Source organism: Taudactylus pleione, unplaced genomic scaffold, assembly GCF_031769625.1.
Source record: "Taudactylus pleione unplaced genomic scaffold, aTauple2 ptg000917l, whole genome shotgun sequence".
Lineage (NCBI taxonomy): Eukaryota > Metazoa > Chordata > Amphibia > Anura > Myobatrachidae > Taudactylus > Taudactylus pleione.
In genome coordinates, this window is record NW_028285318.1 from 1,446,229 (window position 1) to 1,464,215 (window position 17,987).

Genomic DNA, 17,987 nt, shown 5'->3' on the forward strand with positions numbered 1-17,987 from the left:
ACTGATGCTAAGATTTATGCTAAGATACTTGCCAACCGCCTGAACTCCGTATTACCCAACCTAGTTCATAAGGATCAAGTTGGCTTTATACCTGGGAGACAGGCCAGGGACAATACTAGATGGGTTTTTAGCCTCATCCACTCCATTAATTCTACTCGTACCCCAGCCCTGGTGCTTTCCCTAGATGCTGAGAAGGCCTTTGACCGGATTTGCTGGCCCTTCATGATCCAAACACTAAGGGCCTTTGGCTTGGGAGGTAATTTTCTCCAGGGCATCCAGGCCCTATATACTACCCCTTCAGCTAGGGTCTCCATGAATGGTCTTCTCTCGTCCCCCTTCCCCATAACCAATGGCACTAGGCAGGGGTGCCCTCTGTCACCCCTGATCTTTGCTTTGGTTATTGAACCTCTTGCAGCTCAAATCCGCCTTAATTTAGATATTAGAGGTACCTTACTAGGAAAAGCAGAATATAAAGTGTCCCTTTATGCCGACGACGTTCTTCTAACTTTAACTTCTTCCCATACGTCTCTACCAAAACTCTTTTAAATTTTGTCTGTATATGGCTCTCTCTTCGGGCTACAAAATTAACCACTCTAAAACTGAATCTCTCGCGCTTAATATATCGCCTGTAGCCTTAGATCTCCTGCGTCACAATTATAACTTTGCCTGGCGTCCCTTTAAACTTAAATATCTAGGAGTATATATTACAAGCAGATATGACACCCTATTCTCTGCAAACTTTCCCCCTTTGCTCAAAACAATTAAACTAGATCTTCTCCGATGGCGTGATCTAATTATTTCCTGGTTAGGTAGAATAGTGGCAGTTAAGATGAACCTCATGCCTAGACTACTCTACCTCTTTCAGGCCCTCCCAGTTGCTGTTCCCAAACCGACTTTATTGCAGTTACACAGGTGGTTTGTTCAATTTGTATGGAAATCCAAGCCTCCCCTTATCAGTTTTCTCACTCTAGGTCGCCCCATTACCAATGGGGGCAACGGGTTTCCTGATGTTAACCTCTATTATTACGCTACCCATTTAAGCCAAGCAATAGCTTGGTTTGCTCCATCCCAGGTACCTATGTGGGTAGAAGTTGAAGCTAATTCATGCGATATCCTTTTTATGTCCGCTATCGTAGGTTTGGCTGCGCCTGACAGACCTCAATCTGTTCGCTTGCATCCGGTTATCTCTTCTTCATGCTCCATTTGGGATCATTGTACATCTCACTATAATATTACCTCCTACCCATCCCCTGTTACTCCTATATGGTTTAATCCGGCATTTTTCCCGGGTTTCAACCTCGCCCGCTTCTCTCCATGAATTAAAAGTGGGGTTAGGGTGGTATCTGATATTCTTGACTCGGGTGGGTGTGCCTCTCTGGTTTCCTTACAGAATAAATTTAACATATCCTCTATCAACACTTTTACCTATATTCAAGTTCGACATTTTATCAATTCCCTCCCCTCTAATTCAACTGATAGATCATTAACGTCATTTGAATCTTTGTGTCTCCATAATCCTCTTATGAAAGGTATTATATCTGTTATCTATAACTTTTTGCTCTCTGTTAAAATCCCAGATACGCCAAATCATGAACTTCAATGGGAAAAAGATTTAGAGAGTCCACCTGATGAGAATACATGGTCTGTGGTGCGGGAGAGAGTGTCTAAGTCCTCTATTTCTTCCTTAAGTAAGGAAAACGCCTACAAGGTGTATTATAGATGGTACCTGGTACCTGGCTGTTTGCACAAAATGTATCATTTGGCCTCTGATCAATGTTGGAGAGGTTGTGGCGAGACAGGCACTTTCATACACATATGGTGGTCATGCCCTAAAATAGTTCAATTCTGGGACGGGGTTGCCAGTCTCCTCTCGGAAATTTTTAAAACACCACTGATTAAGTCTCCCTGGTCATTCCTCCTTGGCTGTCCACTTGAGGGCCTTAATAAACATGCCGTTAAGCTCTCTTCACATATTCTGAATGCAGCTCGATGTCTAATTGCTAGACACTGGAAAGATATTGACCCTCCTCCTCGCCAACAACTTATAAATAAAATTTGGCACGTGGCGGCCATGGAGAAAAAATATCAGCTTATATCCACAATACCTCTCCTGGGTTCCTCATGGTCTGGTGTGACTGGTTCCTCTATAACAACACCACGCCACATGGGCCCTCAGGCTTTTCGAACCTCCTACTCTAACGTTTCTAATTAATTTATATTAGTTATTTGTTTATTTTCTCTCCATTCTACTATGGCGACTTCTATTTAAGTTTTCCTAATGTACAATAGAGACCCGTATTCGGCCTCTTTCCCTCTTACCCTGTCCCCCATCTTATTCTTCCTCTTTTTCTTCCTTTTCTTTTCTCTCCATTTCTCCCCTCTCTCTCTTACGTGTTTTTCTATTTCCTACTTGTTCTTTTGTGTAATTCATACTATTATTTACAATATATTTTCGAAGTATGTGCTAAGATATATGGCAATCTTTTATTTTATGTTTTATCTGTTTTCAGATTGGTCTTTTGTGTATTTTGGATACTTTGTTATCCTATATTTTTATCTGTGTAATATGCTAAATATCTCTCTTATCCATGCACATATTATTGTATCTTACTTATGTAAAATTTTGTTAAAAAAAAAAAGAAAAAAAAAGTGAAACTTAGATTTAGGATTGTTTAGTTTGTACCATTACTTTTGGCCCCTTAAAAAGTGGGAGGCACATATAGAAACCGTTGTAATACCTACACCGTTCACCTGATTTGGATGTAATTACCCTCAAATTAAATCTGAAAGTCTGCAGTTAAAGCACATCTTGTTTGTTTCATTTCAAAACCATTGTGGTGGTGAATAGAGGACAAAATATGAAAATTCTGTCAATGTCCCAATATTTATGCACCTGACTATATATATATATATATATATATATATATATACACACATATATATATACATATATATTTTTTCATATTTATTCTAATTGAAAGGCTCGGTGTCCCCCTCCATCATCTTGTATTTACAAACTGTACATAACTGAAGGATGACATAAATGAACGAGATGGGCAATTTGGGAGGTTGTAAGAATATGATAAAGGGAATATGACTCATGGATATAGCAAAAATAGATATAGTAACAGGAAAAACATTTACAAGACAGGCCATGATCAGGAGTTGGCACCATACAAAAAAGGGTTCAAACAAATACGGGTAGACAGCCAGGCAGGGGTCAATACCAGGAGTCAAAATTATAAACAGGGCATAAGCATAACAAATGACAGCAGACAAGACTGGGGCAGGAATAAAACAAGTATAGGGAAAGTATAGGGAATCAGCCATCTAATCGACAACCAAGCTCCTATACTCAGTGCACTCAATGGACTATAACAGACACCTTCTCTGTCAGTATGGTCCTCAGACTCTAGGATCCTGTTTGGACTTGGAGGGCATGAGACATTTTGTAACAACAACTGGACAGGATGAGGAAAAAGAGACAAGGGAAGGTAGCAACAATAACAGAACAAGGCAGACAAAGGCTAAACTATGGGACACAGTAAACAGGATGCAAAAGACACACACTAGTACAGAGATGGGAGGCACAAGGTCACAGAGTTCTAAGGATAACACAAAAAGAAGGACTAGGAATAAGACAATGACTAATACAAGACTAAGGCTAGTACAAACACTAATCGATCAATCCTATTCCATGCGAAGGGTGCGACAGACCGCCCTATGGGGCTGCGAGTAATTTTCAGTCGTAAAGTGCGGGCATTGCCGCGATGACTCGCACCGGCGAGATCATCGCGGCTAATTGGATCGAGCCCTAAGTGTAAGATCAGGACCATGCTCAATTCCAATTGTGGTGATTGTATATTCTCCCATTTTTGTGTGGGTCTCATCCTGGTGATCCAGTTTCACACATAGTCCAAAATTAAACTGGTAGGTTAACTTACTTTGGATGAAACTGACCAGGGGCGTATCTATAATGGGTGCAGGATGTGTGGTCCAGGGGGGGTCTGCACCCATATTATCTAAAACTTACCTCTCTGAGGTCCAGTGTCGGGTGTCTCCGCTCTGCTAAAAAAACGGAAAATGGCCCCGCGGCCATTTTTCCGGTGTTTTGCGCATGCGCAGTGAGGAAATCGCATGCGCGGGAGACTCTAGGCACACTCGTCAGTCGGCTGCCAGTCGCCGGGGTGAGAGGAGGGGACCCCGGAAGAGGAATGCACACGGGTCCCTTCCTCTCTTAAGACGCCCTTGAAACTGACCCTAGTTTTTGTGTTATAGAATATAAGATTATAAGATTTACTGGGGCAGAGACTGACTTTAATGATTGAACATACTCTGTAAAGTGTAATATGTTTGCGCTATATAAATAAAGGTTAATAAATAAAAAGGCTTATGTTAAGCTGCAATAAGTTCAGAGCAAAATGCATAAAGTAAGGACTGAGTCAGAGACAGGCCACAGAATTCTGCAGAAACCTCTAGTGTACAAAAAGGCCTTACATATTCTCATAGGTCGCTGTATACAAAGTTAAGCTGGTCTGAAAGACATATACAGAACGACTGTATGTATTTCTATTAAAATGTGTATAGTTTAATTTCTATTCAACAAATCTACACTTGATACCTTGATATTGTGAACACTTTACCTGTTCTATGCTGAGTGGAGTAGAGATTTCTTCTCCCCTTAGGATCATGGATCTTTGAGTTAGTGCTTCTGTCAGTTGCTCTGAGTCCAGCCCCAGCAACTCGGCAGTCCTCCCTAGTGCTGATACCAAAGGGATACATCTGTATAACTCATGTATCATTCATTTGTATCATTCATGTAACCAATTAATAAAGCTAAAGGGGAATCAAGTGTGCTTTTTATTCTATGTTTAATCATAGAGGTAAGGGAACAATGTTCAAGAAGTTGATCAACTCTACTCTACTAATATGTCTAATTATTTAGAAAATTCGCCTCTCTTACACAAATCCGAGGTCTTACCTCCATATCAGGATCAGACCAAAAGGTATAATGGTTTCTAATTTGGGTATGCTGTACAGCTATGGAAACGTTGAAGAAACAACTTTAAATATTAATGTATTTAGATTTGATGCACAGACAGACAGAGAACACAGTGTTAGTGAATGTATGCGTTAGTGAATGTATGCACACTTAGTAAATAGACCTCATACTATCAAAACTAGTATTGCTTATACTTGTATTGAAGGATGTGTGTAGGTTATTTATGTAGAACCATCAGTGAGCACATGCATATGATGGCATGTCACAGATCTGTATATGGACATGAAATGGGATTTTCTTATCCAGAAACCTGTTGTACAGAAGGTACTGAACACCAGAAAGGAAACAAATTGCAAGACTTGCTGATGTTGGTGATATGGTTACACACACAAACGAAACATGTGCTTTTCCTACATTCACTGTGAAGAGCACTGCAAACTAAATGAATACGTAAGAGAATGCCAGGGATAATATTTGCAAAGACTAAGGGAATTTTATAATGTAATTCAGCATATTACATATAATGATTCAATTACCACAAAAAAGCACCTGGAAATTCCAAAGCATTCCGAATAATAGATCCTATAGCCCTCAGGAGAGGAATAGTTTAATTTAATTAATAACAAATTATGGTAATGTATGATTAAAGTGATATTACATTTATGAAGGAATACAAAAGTTATATTAAAGTTATATCTGTTACACAAGACATAAAATGTAATTATCAGGTTTTATCTAAAATATACAGTTCAATACAAGCAGATACACATATGTATTTTGTAACTATGCTAGACAATGTGATAAATGATGATGTGATAGTGATAGATGATATTAAGATTACTTAAAATTAGACTGAATAGACTATGTATTGTTCTTTGTTCTACAATAAGGTAAAAAAAATAGGTGCGATATATCTTTATAATATAGTGTAGTCATGACAAAAGGATTAATGGTACATATATTTCAAAGTTTGTTCTTAAGGCTCATACACACTAGACGATGTACTGTATGAGCCCCGGGCAGAACTATGGGAGACAATGGAGGCGCCTGCCGCCGGGCTCCAGCACTGAAGGGGCACCTCCTCCATTGCCCACAATATATTCACCACACTTAGGGCTGTAACTATGTCCCCAGAGAATACCGTTACGACCGCCCAATACATGGCACCTCTACCTGACACCTGAGAAGCCACCATACACTAGTGGAGAGCTCCATATCAGACCATCAGCTGCCGTCTCTGCTGTATATCTATAGCCTGTCCCTAGTCATTGGTGTTGCTGCTCCTCAGCAGCTTCTTCTGTCTGTGTGACACATCCGGCGCCCCCTCACCCACAACTTTCTGTCTCACTCCTCCATGGCATGCCTATGTTCTGTTTGGAACTGCGGATGTGTCTGTTTGCAAAATGCTAGATTACAGTGTCAGCGGCTGTGACAGGGGGGCACCAAATTATAACTTGCCTCCAGGCGTCTGGGATGAATTTACGCTACTGGTATGAGCGATATTGTGAAAGATATTGGTGAAAGATATTGGTGAAAGATACTGGGTGTACACACTGAACGATATTAACGATATTGTTCAGTGACATCATCCTGCCACATCCATGAACAGGCACTTTCTGACGATATTGTCAGATTGGCCTGCATGTTTGCACGATAGCAAACATCGTTAACGTCCCGCGGGAGCGCGCATCGTTGGTTGTTTGGAGCATACACACTGGACGATATATCATTGAACGATATCGTTATCGTTCACTTTTATTGTCTAGTGAGGCCAATGTAGTGTGTTTTATTCCTGAGGAGGCCAATGTAGTGTGTTTCATTCCTGTGGAGGCCAATGTAGTGTATTTTATTCCTGAGGAGGCCAATGTAGTGTGTTTTATTCCTGAGGAGGCCAATGTAGTGTGTTTTATTCCTGAGGAGGCCAATGTAGTGTGTTTTATTCCTGAGGAGGCCAATGTAGTGTGTTTTATTCCTGAGGAGGCCAATGCAGTGTGTTTTATTCCTGTGGAGGCCAATGTAGTGTGTTTTATTCCTGTGGAGGCCAATGCGTGTGTGTATGTATTTTTTTATGTGGGAGCCAATGTGAATGTTTTATCATTGGTCACGCACACCGCATTGCCAGATAGTGTGCCTTGGCAATTTTAAAATCAAGTTGAAAAAGGTTGAAAAGCACTGGTCTAGTGTCTATGCCCCATTAGAGTACTACTGCCATCTACTGAATAAAGCTAGTACTGTATCAATCTTAAGTTAGTACTATATCTGACCTATGTCTATGGAATTGAGAGTTAATTTATAAACAAAATAGAAAAATATCTCTGTTGGATGATGAGACATCATGCCCCAGTCTCCTTGGTGTGAAGGTTATCTTGAAAGTGACACATGGGGATAATTTTTTAGGCTATTTGTACTCTAACCTTATTTACAAGTGTTAAGTAAAAGTGGGGTATATTTACTAAAGTGCGTGTTTTTAGAAGTGGAGATGTTGCCCATAGCAGATTCTACTTATAGTCTTCTATAAAGTGCTAGATAAATGTTAAGTAAAATCTGATTGGTTGCTATGGGCAACATCTCCACTTCTAAAAACCCGCACTTTAGTAAATGTACCCCAATGTGTCTAATATTATTTTGTGTGAGTAGTTATGCCTTCTTTGTGATAGTATATCATAATTGCAATCTTGTGCTGATTCTTACCCGTCTTTGTGGAAATTTGTGCCCCTCCAGCAGTTATAAAATGTATGTTTCCCAGTTGCAAAATACCAGCAAGCAATCTAAGAACTTCACGTAGATCCTCAGAAGTAAACTTCATGACTTCCATGGCAGTCTGCAGGAAAATGGAAACATTAGGATCATACACTGTACATATGTAAATCAAAAAAAAATTTTTTTAAATAATTTTTCAGTGCTATATAATTAAAGATTATTCAATTGTGTGAAAAATTGTAATACACACTCTAAAGGGCATTGATCTAATCAATGTAGGGATTAATTCTGGATAAAAAAAATGGATACACTAGGATAATCTGGTCCTGGAAAACACAAACCAAGCAAAAAAAAATCTTCTTTTTGTAACAGGTAATGCACAGTTGAATAATAAAAGGGCAGTACTAAGAAGTCAATATTTTATAACAAATAAACAATCTATTTATACAGAATACTTTGGTTTCATGTGACAATTTAGAACACTGGACAATCATGCAGAAATATTTTCATTATTTATGCTGGGCATACCCTATACAATTATTGGGCCGATCCACCCTATATTGGTGGATTGCCCCGATAACCGCACTGTGTGTGCAGCCGACCAATGCTAAAATATCGATTGGTTGGGCATGCCGGATTGTCCAGCATGCCCGTCTAATGCGATATTTTGTAAGTTAAATGTCTTCTGCATCGGGCAGTATATGCCCAGCCACGGGCGACGGACATTTCCTGTTCCTTCACAGGGAAAGAACGGGGAAATGTCTCCTTCCCAGGGGAGAAGCACAAATATCGGGGCCAATACACTGAGAATCTCACAGTGTATGCCCGTGATATCTGCAGGGTGCAGGGTGTCGGTCTGACAGGCATTTAATCTGTCAGTGTATGCCCAGCATTAGAGGTTTTGCAGTTTATGGAATGAAGACCACAATCTCTAGAACTGTACATTACTATTACCACACTTCAGCTGGATTTCATCAGTTGACCACATCAGACATCAAAAGTATGGACTCCCTACTTACTTCTGCTTATATACCAAATCTGCTTTTCCCCAGATTTATTTCTCAAATAGTTTACATTCCAATACAATGAGTGAAATATGCACAGAACACATTGTACTGCTACGCTAAGCAATAGCTCTCTAAGCAAGTTAGGAAATGATTGAGAAACAAATTGTAATAAAAATACAGGAGCCAAAGAGCTATTTATGTTGGAAGTGTAACTCAGAGCCATAACTAGACTTTTTGGTGCCCTGTGCCATAGAGAACATTAGCACCCCCCCTCCCATTTTTAAATAGAAACATAAGATAGTGCACCTGAAAAAGGGCCATAGCCTCATGGGGAAGGGGTAGGGAAGAGATAGGGGAGGCCGGAGATGCTGGGAATAAAAGAAGAGGAAGCTACAAGATTTATAATAAACATGAAAATTGACTGGCCTGAGCAGCGCCCCCTGCCCTGCGGTGCCCTGGCACTGGTCACACTACCCTAGTTACGGCCCTGGTGTAACTGAAATACAGACTTAGAAATAGCATTTTCTGCTATAAAGAAACATGGAACGATTAACTGATGCCACTCTTTCAGTTGTTTTGCTGTCTACAGAGGAGTAATTTTAGGCAATTAAAAAATATGCAATGTATGAGAATAAACAACACTGTACTGATTAGAATAAACAATACTGTACTGATGAGAATAAAAAACACTATACTGATGAGAATAAACAACACTGTACTGATGAGAATAAACAACACTGTACTGATATGAATAAAAAACACTGTACTGATGAGAATAAACAACACTGTACTGATGAGAATAAAAAACACTGTACCGATGAGAATAAACACTATACTGATGAGAATAAACAACACTGTACTGATGAGAATAAACACTGTACTGATATGAATAAAAAACACTGTACTGATGAGAATAAACAACACTGTACTGATGAGAATAAAAAACACTGTACCGATGAGAATAAACACACTGTACTGATGAGAATAAAAAACACTGTACTGATGAGAATAAACACACTGTATTGATGAGAATAAAAAACACTGTACCGATGTGAATAAACACTGCACTGTACTGATGAGAATAAACAACACTGTACCGATGTGAATAAACAACACTGTACCGATGTGAATAAACACACTGCATTGATGAGAATAAAAAACACTGTACTGATGAGAATAAAAAACACTGTACCGATGTGAATAAACAACACTGTACTGATGAGAATAAACAACACTACCGATGTGAATAAACAACACTGTACTGATGAGAATAAAAACACTGTACTGATGTGAATAAACAACACTGTACTGATGAGAATAAACAACACTGTACTGATGAGAATAAACAACACTGTACCGGTGTGAATAAACACACTGTACCGATGTGAATAAACACACTGCATTGATGAGAATAAAAAACACTGTACTGATGAGAATAAACAACACTGTACCGATGTGAATAAACAACACTGTACTGATGAGAATAAACAACACTGTACCGATGTGAATAAACAACACTGTACTGATGAGAATAAACAACACTGTACCGATGTGAATAAACAACATTGTACCAATGTGAATAAACACACTGTACAGATGTGAATAAACACACTGCATTGATGAGAATAAAAAACACTGTACTGATGAGAATAAACAACACTACCGATGTGAATAAACAACACTGTACTGATGAGAATAAAAACACTGCACTGATGTGAATAAACAACACTGTACTGATGAGAATAAAAACACTGTACTGATGTGAATAAACAACACTGTACTGATGAGAATAAACAACACTGTACCGATGTGAATAAACAACACTGTACCGATGTGAATAAACACACTGTATTGATGAGAATAAAAAACACTGTACTGATGAGAATAAACAACACTGTACTGATGAGAATAAACAACACTGTACTGAAGTTTAATGATATTGTTTTAGGTTATAAGTGAAAATTTAGCAAAATATTAACATGATTTTTTATACTTTAAGTAGGAGACTTGTGAATGCATATGTTATTGCCATGCAGCCAGGGGAATGACAGCAGCAGGATATCAGTAACCAACACCAGGGTAGGATTTGAGCAGATAACATGACATTCCTATCCAAACTCCGGATAAGTTTCAGGTATATCTGGGGTTTATACACCCACAATAAGATATCTCCAATCCTCACAGCAGTGCACACTTGTTGGTTTTCTTTGGTGAAAGGTATTTCTTGAAAATGATCATGGTAGTGTTTCCATGCTAGGAGGCTAACAAGAACACTATGGCATACTGTAGACATAAAAATGCTAAATGATGTGTCCTCTCTGAGAACATTAAATAGGGAAAACTGGGACAACCATGTCACAGAAATTTTGCTCAGTCCTAAAAGACCAACCAATATGTAGTGTTGCTAACAAATATATTAACTAAGAATTCTATTTGTATAATATTTGAATTTAGGACCACCAGGAATAACTTCTGGCATACAATCTCTAAATTGCAGATTTGCAAAAAAATATAGAAACATAAAATAAAACAACAGTTTATTGATACATTTTTAAGATTTGTTTTTGAATTAAATAATTTTACCAAACCTTACACTATATCTACCAATGTGTACAACATAAGCCATCTGGTTAGTCATATTCTGTTTGCCCGAAGAGACTAGTGCCATTAGCGTACAAGGGGCCACATTCAGAGGAGGACGCAGTGTCGATGTCGCATGCAAACGGCCGATGTTTTAGGTCTGCATATATGTCTGAGTCACACTGCATGGGTCCCAACTGCGCAAAGAGGCGTAGAACAGAATCGGACGCACAGTCTGAGAAGTTTAGTGGGCATTGCTAGGATGTAACAGGGGGGTGGCGAAACTGGCGTGTAGCTGAAAGTGGCTGCGTTTAAAGACCCACAGCCGTTCACACCGGAGGCCATACTCGGATGGAGAAGCTGCACCTGCCATAAAACCCCACATGCATAAAAGAGGCCCACAGCACTGCAGTCCCCATAGAATGTAACAAGCTTTAGAAAGTGTCACAGCAAGCTCCGGAAAGCGACACTTTCTAAAGCTTGTTCCCGATAGGCAACGCCATCTACTTATGGCGCACAGTTCCCCTGGGTTCCTCTCTGACTCCCCTGCGGCTTGTACATGTGTAGTAGGACCCAGAAGTTCTCACGATGCAAAGTATAGCACTTATCAAAGAGCTGTACTTTGCATTTTTATCTATGCATAAGATGTTAATAAACGTCCCAATGCATGTGATAAGTGATGGGATATATCGCATGCAATATGCTATGCATTATACATCCCACCCAAAGTACCAACCAATCAACTACTATCTGTCATTTTTCAAGCACAGCCTGTAAAATGACAGCTAGAAGCTCATTGGTTGGTACTTTGTCTCTCTCCAAGCTTTGATACATCTTCCCAATAGTGGTTGATGCACTGAAACTAGTAAAATATTATATTAGTTATTAAAATAAACAGGAGGAGTAGTTCATCTACAAACCTAAAAATCAAAGCTTATTTATTTCTTTAAAAGGAGCTGCCCATGTTCCTTTACCACTATGTACTGCTCTTTGCCTACCCTTTATTGTACCTGACCCTTCCCTTTTTGCTTTCTGCATCTCCTGTATGAACAAAAAAAGAAACCAAATCTCAATAAACACATTGAAGCTGCTGAAGGAATCCACAACCAGCACAAAGTAATGGAAAGTACGTTACCAACTGTTTATTTGGATGAATAATTACACATACAGTATTGCATGTGCCACAGTTTACTTAAATGAGTTCAAAATTACAGCTCATCTTCTCCTAGGGCAGCTCATACAGGAGTCACACATGAGCCTTACCCCAGTAGTGCCAAGGTATTGTGGGAAACTGAGCCATATGAAACATCTTATGTAATCACTCCAAATAAAGAATGGTAGCTAACTTACCATTAGGAACAATCAACAACCACTGAAACACATTACTGCTTGTTTAACCCTCAGTTGACTACGGGTACTTTGTAACCAGATACACACTAATATCTTACTTTGTCTTGGTTAAACCAGTATATATATGTCTTAGGGAATCCAAAAGAATTTTATACTTTCTAATGACAGATATGGATTATTTGGGCAATTTCTTTAACTTTAACACATTTATTGAGATTTATTTTTCTTTTTTGTTCCAATGGGGGAATGCAGAAAGCAAAAAGTAAGGGTAAGGTACATTAACAAAACACCCAGCCACAATTTGGGTAAGACTCTACCCTTATACACATGAATTATATACAGTTAGAATCATGTATGAGCGGCATTAGGAGTAGAGGTGCAGTGCACTGTAACTCATTTAAATAATCTATTCCCTCAAAATGAAACAAACTAATGCCTAATATTTATTGCATGAAGAATACCCCAATGATGCAGATTGCTGCAACTCCACAGACACCCCATCTTGAGACATAAATGCAGGGTCTTTCCACCAGAACAGTAAATAAAATATAGAACTTGCTGCATAATTGCCCTTTTAGCTGTTTGTGAATTATCCTTATAGACTCAAGATTATAATGTCCATAATGTCTGTCGCCTTACTTTTACTTCTTGAAATGTCTCCTTGTCACTGATAGTCTCATCTGTGATACATCCAGACTGATTCAAGTAGTGGTATTTCTCTGGTTGCAATAAATAAAAGGCATCTGTGGAACAGATACAGATGAAGTGGTAATTACCCGGAGAAAATATTACACTTTCAACGGTATATGCTCATGCACACATTACCCGAGACATGTATGAAATACATATTAATGAGGCACAAAGGACCACGTGATACAAAATACATAACAGCTACCCTGTATATATGAGATAAAGCACAAAACAGAAGAATATGTTGGCACCCATGCCTTTCCCACTAGGTTGGAAGTTCTCATAACCAGTGCCATCCCTGTCCTATGTATTTGTGCTTGCACTTATTTGTCCATGTTTTATGTATGTCCCACGTTCCCCACTATCTTGTGCTGTGGAGCACTGTAACATATTGCAAACAGATAACAAGAATAATAAAAATACCTATCAACAGTCCCTATTTTATCAGCACATTCTTGATATTTGGGACACAAAAGGGTAGAACTTTTGTGTAAATGGCTGCTGGAGCAGAAGAGTGGACTTGCCTTGATATTCTTTGCAGGGTTGTTGGCCGGTATGTATGCAAAATATTTCTATCACTATTGCGCTGTACATAGAAGACAATTTTGAGCACATCCTTTGCTTCTCAGCAGTATATTATACGTATTCCTAATCTATTGTTTTGTTACCAGTTGAAAAATGACCGTTTATAAATTGTAACAAATAGGAAAGAAACTATTTGTTGGAGGCAGTTGTGCACTGGTGCCAAGGTGATAACTTTTAACGAAGACAAAATAATTAATTCTGTAAGTTGGAACTTACTTAGTGATCCTCTTACCAGCCTAATTCTTCTTACATAACTGTCCAGTTATACTGCGTATACAACATGATCCAGCTATCAGTCATTAGAGATTAACCAATTTGACAATCATAACTTTGTAAACACAAATATTCATGATTCCTTTAATACTTTTGGTCTCTAATCTTTTGGAGATCGTACCCAGTCTCTATTGTAACATGAATTTCAATTGTATCATTGGGTATAACATATGTGAGCACTGGGCATCAGAAATTTGGAACGCCCTGGGGAAGAGGTTGGCTTTATGGAATTATTCCCGATCAAATGACTGACTTGTATTAAATATATCTACTTTCCTGTGCTACTAGAAACTTTACTTTGTGCTACTGTAGATTTTTTTTCAATATTTTTTTTAGGTTCAAGAATGCCCCCTGTAATCCTTTATGGAGCCTTATACTTCCCTGCACTGCCCTACACACTCCCCATTCCAGCAAGGTATGTTATCTTTCTTCCCCCTTCAAAGCATGAATAGTGTTAGCTGTGACGACTGGACATACTTTGTTAAGACTACGATAAACAATTCTGTTATTTAACTTAATAATTCATATTTTCATTTTATGGTTTACTTTCGTTTTAAAAATGTAATACAAAAAAGTATGATTATTCTTACATACATTTTTACATTCCCATGTAATACTTTTTGTTAATTTATTAGGACTTTTTATTCAATATTTATATTAACTGTTGTCAGTAAATCAATGTGTCCAATACAGTTACTACAAAGAACAGTTCAGATAACTATCTTAAAGTACACAGAATATTAAGGAAGTTATAGTCAAGACTGATTAAGGGCTTAACTGCAAGGTTATTGAATGAAGCTACATTATACTGCAGGTGTTGTGTTACTGATACCTCTCTCCTCCTTCCCTGCTCCCTCCAGCAGTGCATAGAATATGTGGTAATTTCTCTCCTGAGGATTCTGGCGGACTACACGATTCTACAAAGAGGAAAAACAGGCCTTGGTTACACTCTACAATGTCAGCAGCGGGGGAGGAAGGAATATACGAAATAAGAAAACTGCTCACTAACCTTTTCTAATAAATCTTTATTATGAGAACATTGAAGTTAAAGATTCATAACTCGTGATCCAAAATGAAAAGTCAGGAACCAACATAGTGATGCTTACATTTAAAGTGATTTAAACAGGATGTTCACAGGGGCGCACCAGTTCCTGTATATTTGACTAATATGCGCTAAATCTACTCAAACGTCAAATAGCAGCAGCAGCTGCAAAAATAACCTCTTTTCAATAATGCAAGTGTATAGTAAACAATAGTGACTAATGTGGGCAATACATCTAATCCCCGAATCTCCAATGCAGATCTGCATGTAAATAATGTCATTGTGTATCCATAGACACAGGCTTTCACAAAATGGCAGTGTCCATGATGGACATCTCCTTGGTCCACCTAGCTTCCTAAAGTTGCACCACTTCACTGTTCATATTTCTGTGCAAACATGGTGCACAAACATTTGACAAAACATGCTACAATTATATTTCTGTATAATTATATTGCATGATTCACAGTACTAACTATCTGGGTCATTTGAGGTTTTTCAGTGTAAACTAGAAGTATAGGGAATGTTAAATTGTTGGTTTTTATGGTAAGACCCACGGCATCACTTCATCTCTTGGACCATTTTGTTAATAAATAGTCATTACACTTCACAGCATAAATTTAGTTAAAACAATATGGGCTGTATTCAATTAGGTGAGAAAAGTCGCGTTTGGCAAAATGCATTTGCAGGTGTGAATTTTACGCACATACGTGTGTATCTAGCTACCCAATTGCCAGTGTGTTCGCTTTTCCCATTTCAGAGCAGGTGATAAAATGTGCAAAATCCCCATTTTGGCTAGAAATGTGGGGACTTGGTTCAGAACCATTTGCCCCCCCCCCCCCCTCCCCATTTAACAAATTAGGCTTAAAAACAATGCTTTCATTAGTTTAATTCCCCCCAATAAAGACATGTCATTTTTGGGGTGAAAATTTAAAAAGTGTAGGAAAATGGGTTTAAAGTACTGGGTCAGGTATTTGGGGGCTGTATGGATGGGACATGTGTTTTTAAGAATGCAGGTGGCTGCAGCAGGTGTATTTTTTTTATTTATTAAAACTGCACTTTATAGACACAAAAATATACTTGCACCCATTTTAATGTACCCCCAAATTAACTACAGCATTTTTCCAGACTGATACAGACTGATTTCCCAAAAATGTGCTGTACTTTTGGCTAGTTTCGCCATGCACAATTATCGCACATATGCGTTTTCGTGTGTTTTGTAATTGGATAGGGTGAAAAGCAGGAGAGTGCATTGCGAAACTACGTAAAAAGGGGCGACATTTTTCGCAACTAATTGAATACGGCCCTAAGAATCAAATGATATGCTGGACACTGATTATATATACAGTGGCTTGTTTAGAATGATGAGAAGCTTGTTAGCCCTTCTCAAGTCATTGTTATACTTACAAATTAAAGCCATGTGTTAAACAGACACATTCACAGGTGGTCATAGATGTACACTTCAATGTCCTGCATTAGTGCATACCAACTGCCCTACACGTAATCCTTATGGCTTGTTCAAATCATGATATTTAGTGTGTGCGATCTGAGCCCTACAGGCAAAGAAATGCAATAAGAATAGGGATGGCTAGGGATCATTGATCTCTATCCAACAAACTTGTACCTAATCACAGATGATTATGGGGAAATAAATCACACAGAAGCATAATGTAAGTACAATCGTTGTGTGTGTAATTTCCCCATATGCCCTAGATGGCTGCCTTGCCTGGTACTTTCAAGAGCAGGACGAGCAACCCATGGAATTGTTTATCAGTGGGTATCCTATTAGTACACTCATTCATCCTGGTTTGTCTTATTTCCATTTACTGCTTACTCACACATTGTAACCAATTGTAGTGTGCCCAACATGGCTGCCTCGCCTGCTACTCTGTGTAGAATGAAAAATGTATGGTTGTGATGAACTTTGCAAGGATCTCGCCGAGTATTTTTATCTCACCCATTAAGGAGGAACTCAATTAGCCGCGTAAAAGCGTTAACTTGTCACATGTTAAGTTTTCGCACACATCGCACAATAATTTTGCTTAACACGCCTAATCACGCTCCTGTTTTTATTTGCGCAATTCAATTGCAAAAGTCACGTTGCAAGAATCGTGCGATAATTCTTGCTGCTTTTACTCACGATAAGTATAAGCAAAAATGGGGAAATCTGCCTGTACCCCCATGGCCGGCCCTAGCCCAAATTTTTTGGTAAGCAAGTAAATTTTTTTGGCACCCCCCTATGCAGTGCCCCTTTTACAGTGCCACCGGTAGTGGTCCCCCCTGTGCAGTGCTCCTTGTGCCCCCAGTAGTATTCCCCTTATATAGTGCCCCCAGTAGTAGTCCCCCTATGCAGTGCCCCCAGTAGTGGTACCCCCTATGCAGTGCCCCTTTTACAGTGCCCCCGGTAGTGGTCCCCCCTGTGCAGTGCCCCTTGTGCCCCCAGTAGTATTCCCCTTATATAGTGCCCCAGTAGTACTCCCCCCCTATGCAGTGCCCCCAGTAGTGGTACCCACTATGCAGTGCCCTTTATATAGTGCCCCCAGTAGTGGTCCCCCCCTTGTAGTGCCCCTAGTAGTAATCCCCCCCTTGTAGTGCCCCCAGTAGTAATCCCCCCCTTATAGTGCCCCCAGTAGTATCCCCCCTGTAGTGTCCCCAGTAGTATTACCCTCTGTAGTGCCCCCAGTAGTATTACCCCCTGTAGTGTCCCCAGTAGTATTACCCCCTGTAGTGCCCCCAGTAGTAGTGCCCCCAGTAGTGTCCC

The 17,987-nt window shown here is 39.2% G+C and overlaps 1 protein-coding gene across 1 annotated transcript in view; it reads right to left on the reverse strand.

Moving 5' to 3' along the window:
• Positions 1 to 17,987, reverse strand: part of MYO10 (myosin X) — a 293,546-nt gene that overhangs the window by 119,621 nt on the left and 155,938 nt on the right. Inside the window, exons 7-11 of the mRNA XM_088459632.1 lie at positions 15,197 to 15,210; positions 15,020 to 15,104; positions 13,279 to 13,382; positions 7,694 to 7,823; positions 4,644 to 4,762 (exon numbers count right to left, since the gene is read on the reverse strand). Of these exons, the coding sequence (XP_088315758.1) occupies positions 4,644 to 4,762; positions 7,694 to 7,823; positions 13,279 to 13,382; positions 15,020 to 15,104; positions 15,197 to 15,210 (452 nt within the window). The remainder of the gene's footprint in view (positions 1 to 4,643; positions 4,763 to 7,693; positions 7,824 to 13,278; positions 13,383 to 15,019; positions 15,105 to 15,196; positions 15,211 to 17,987) is intronic.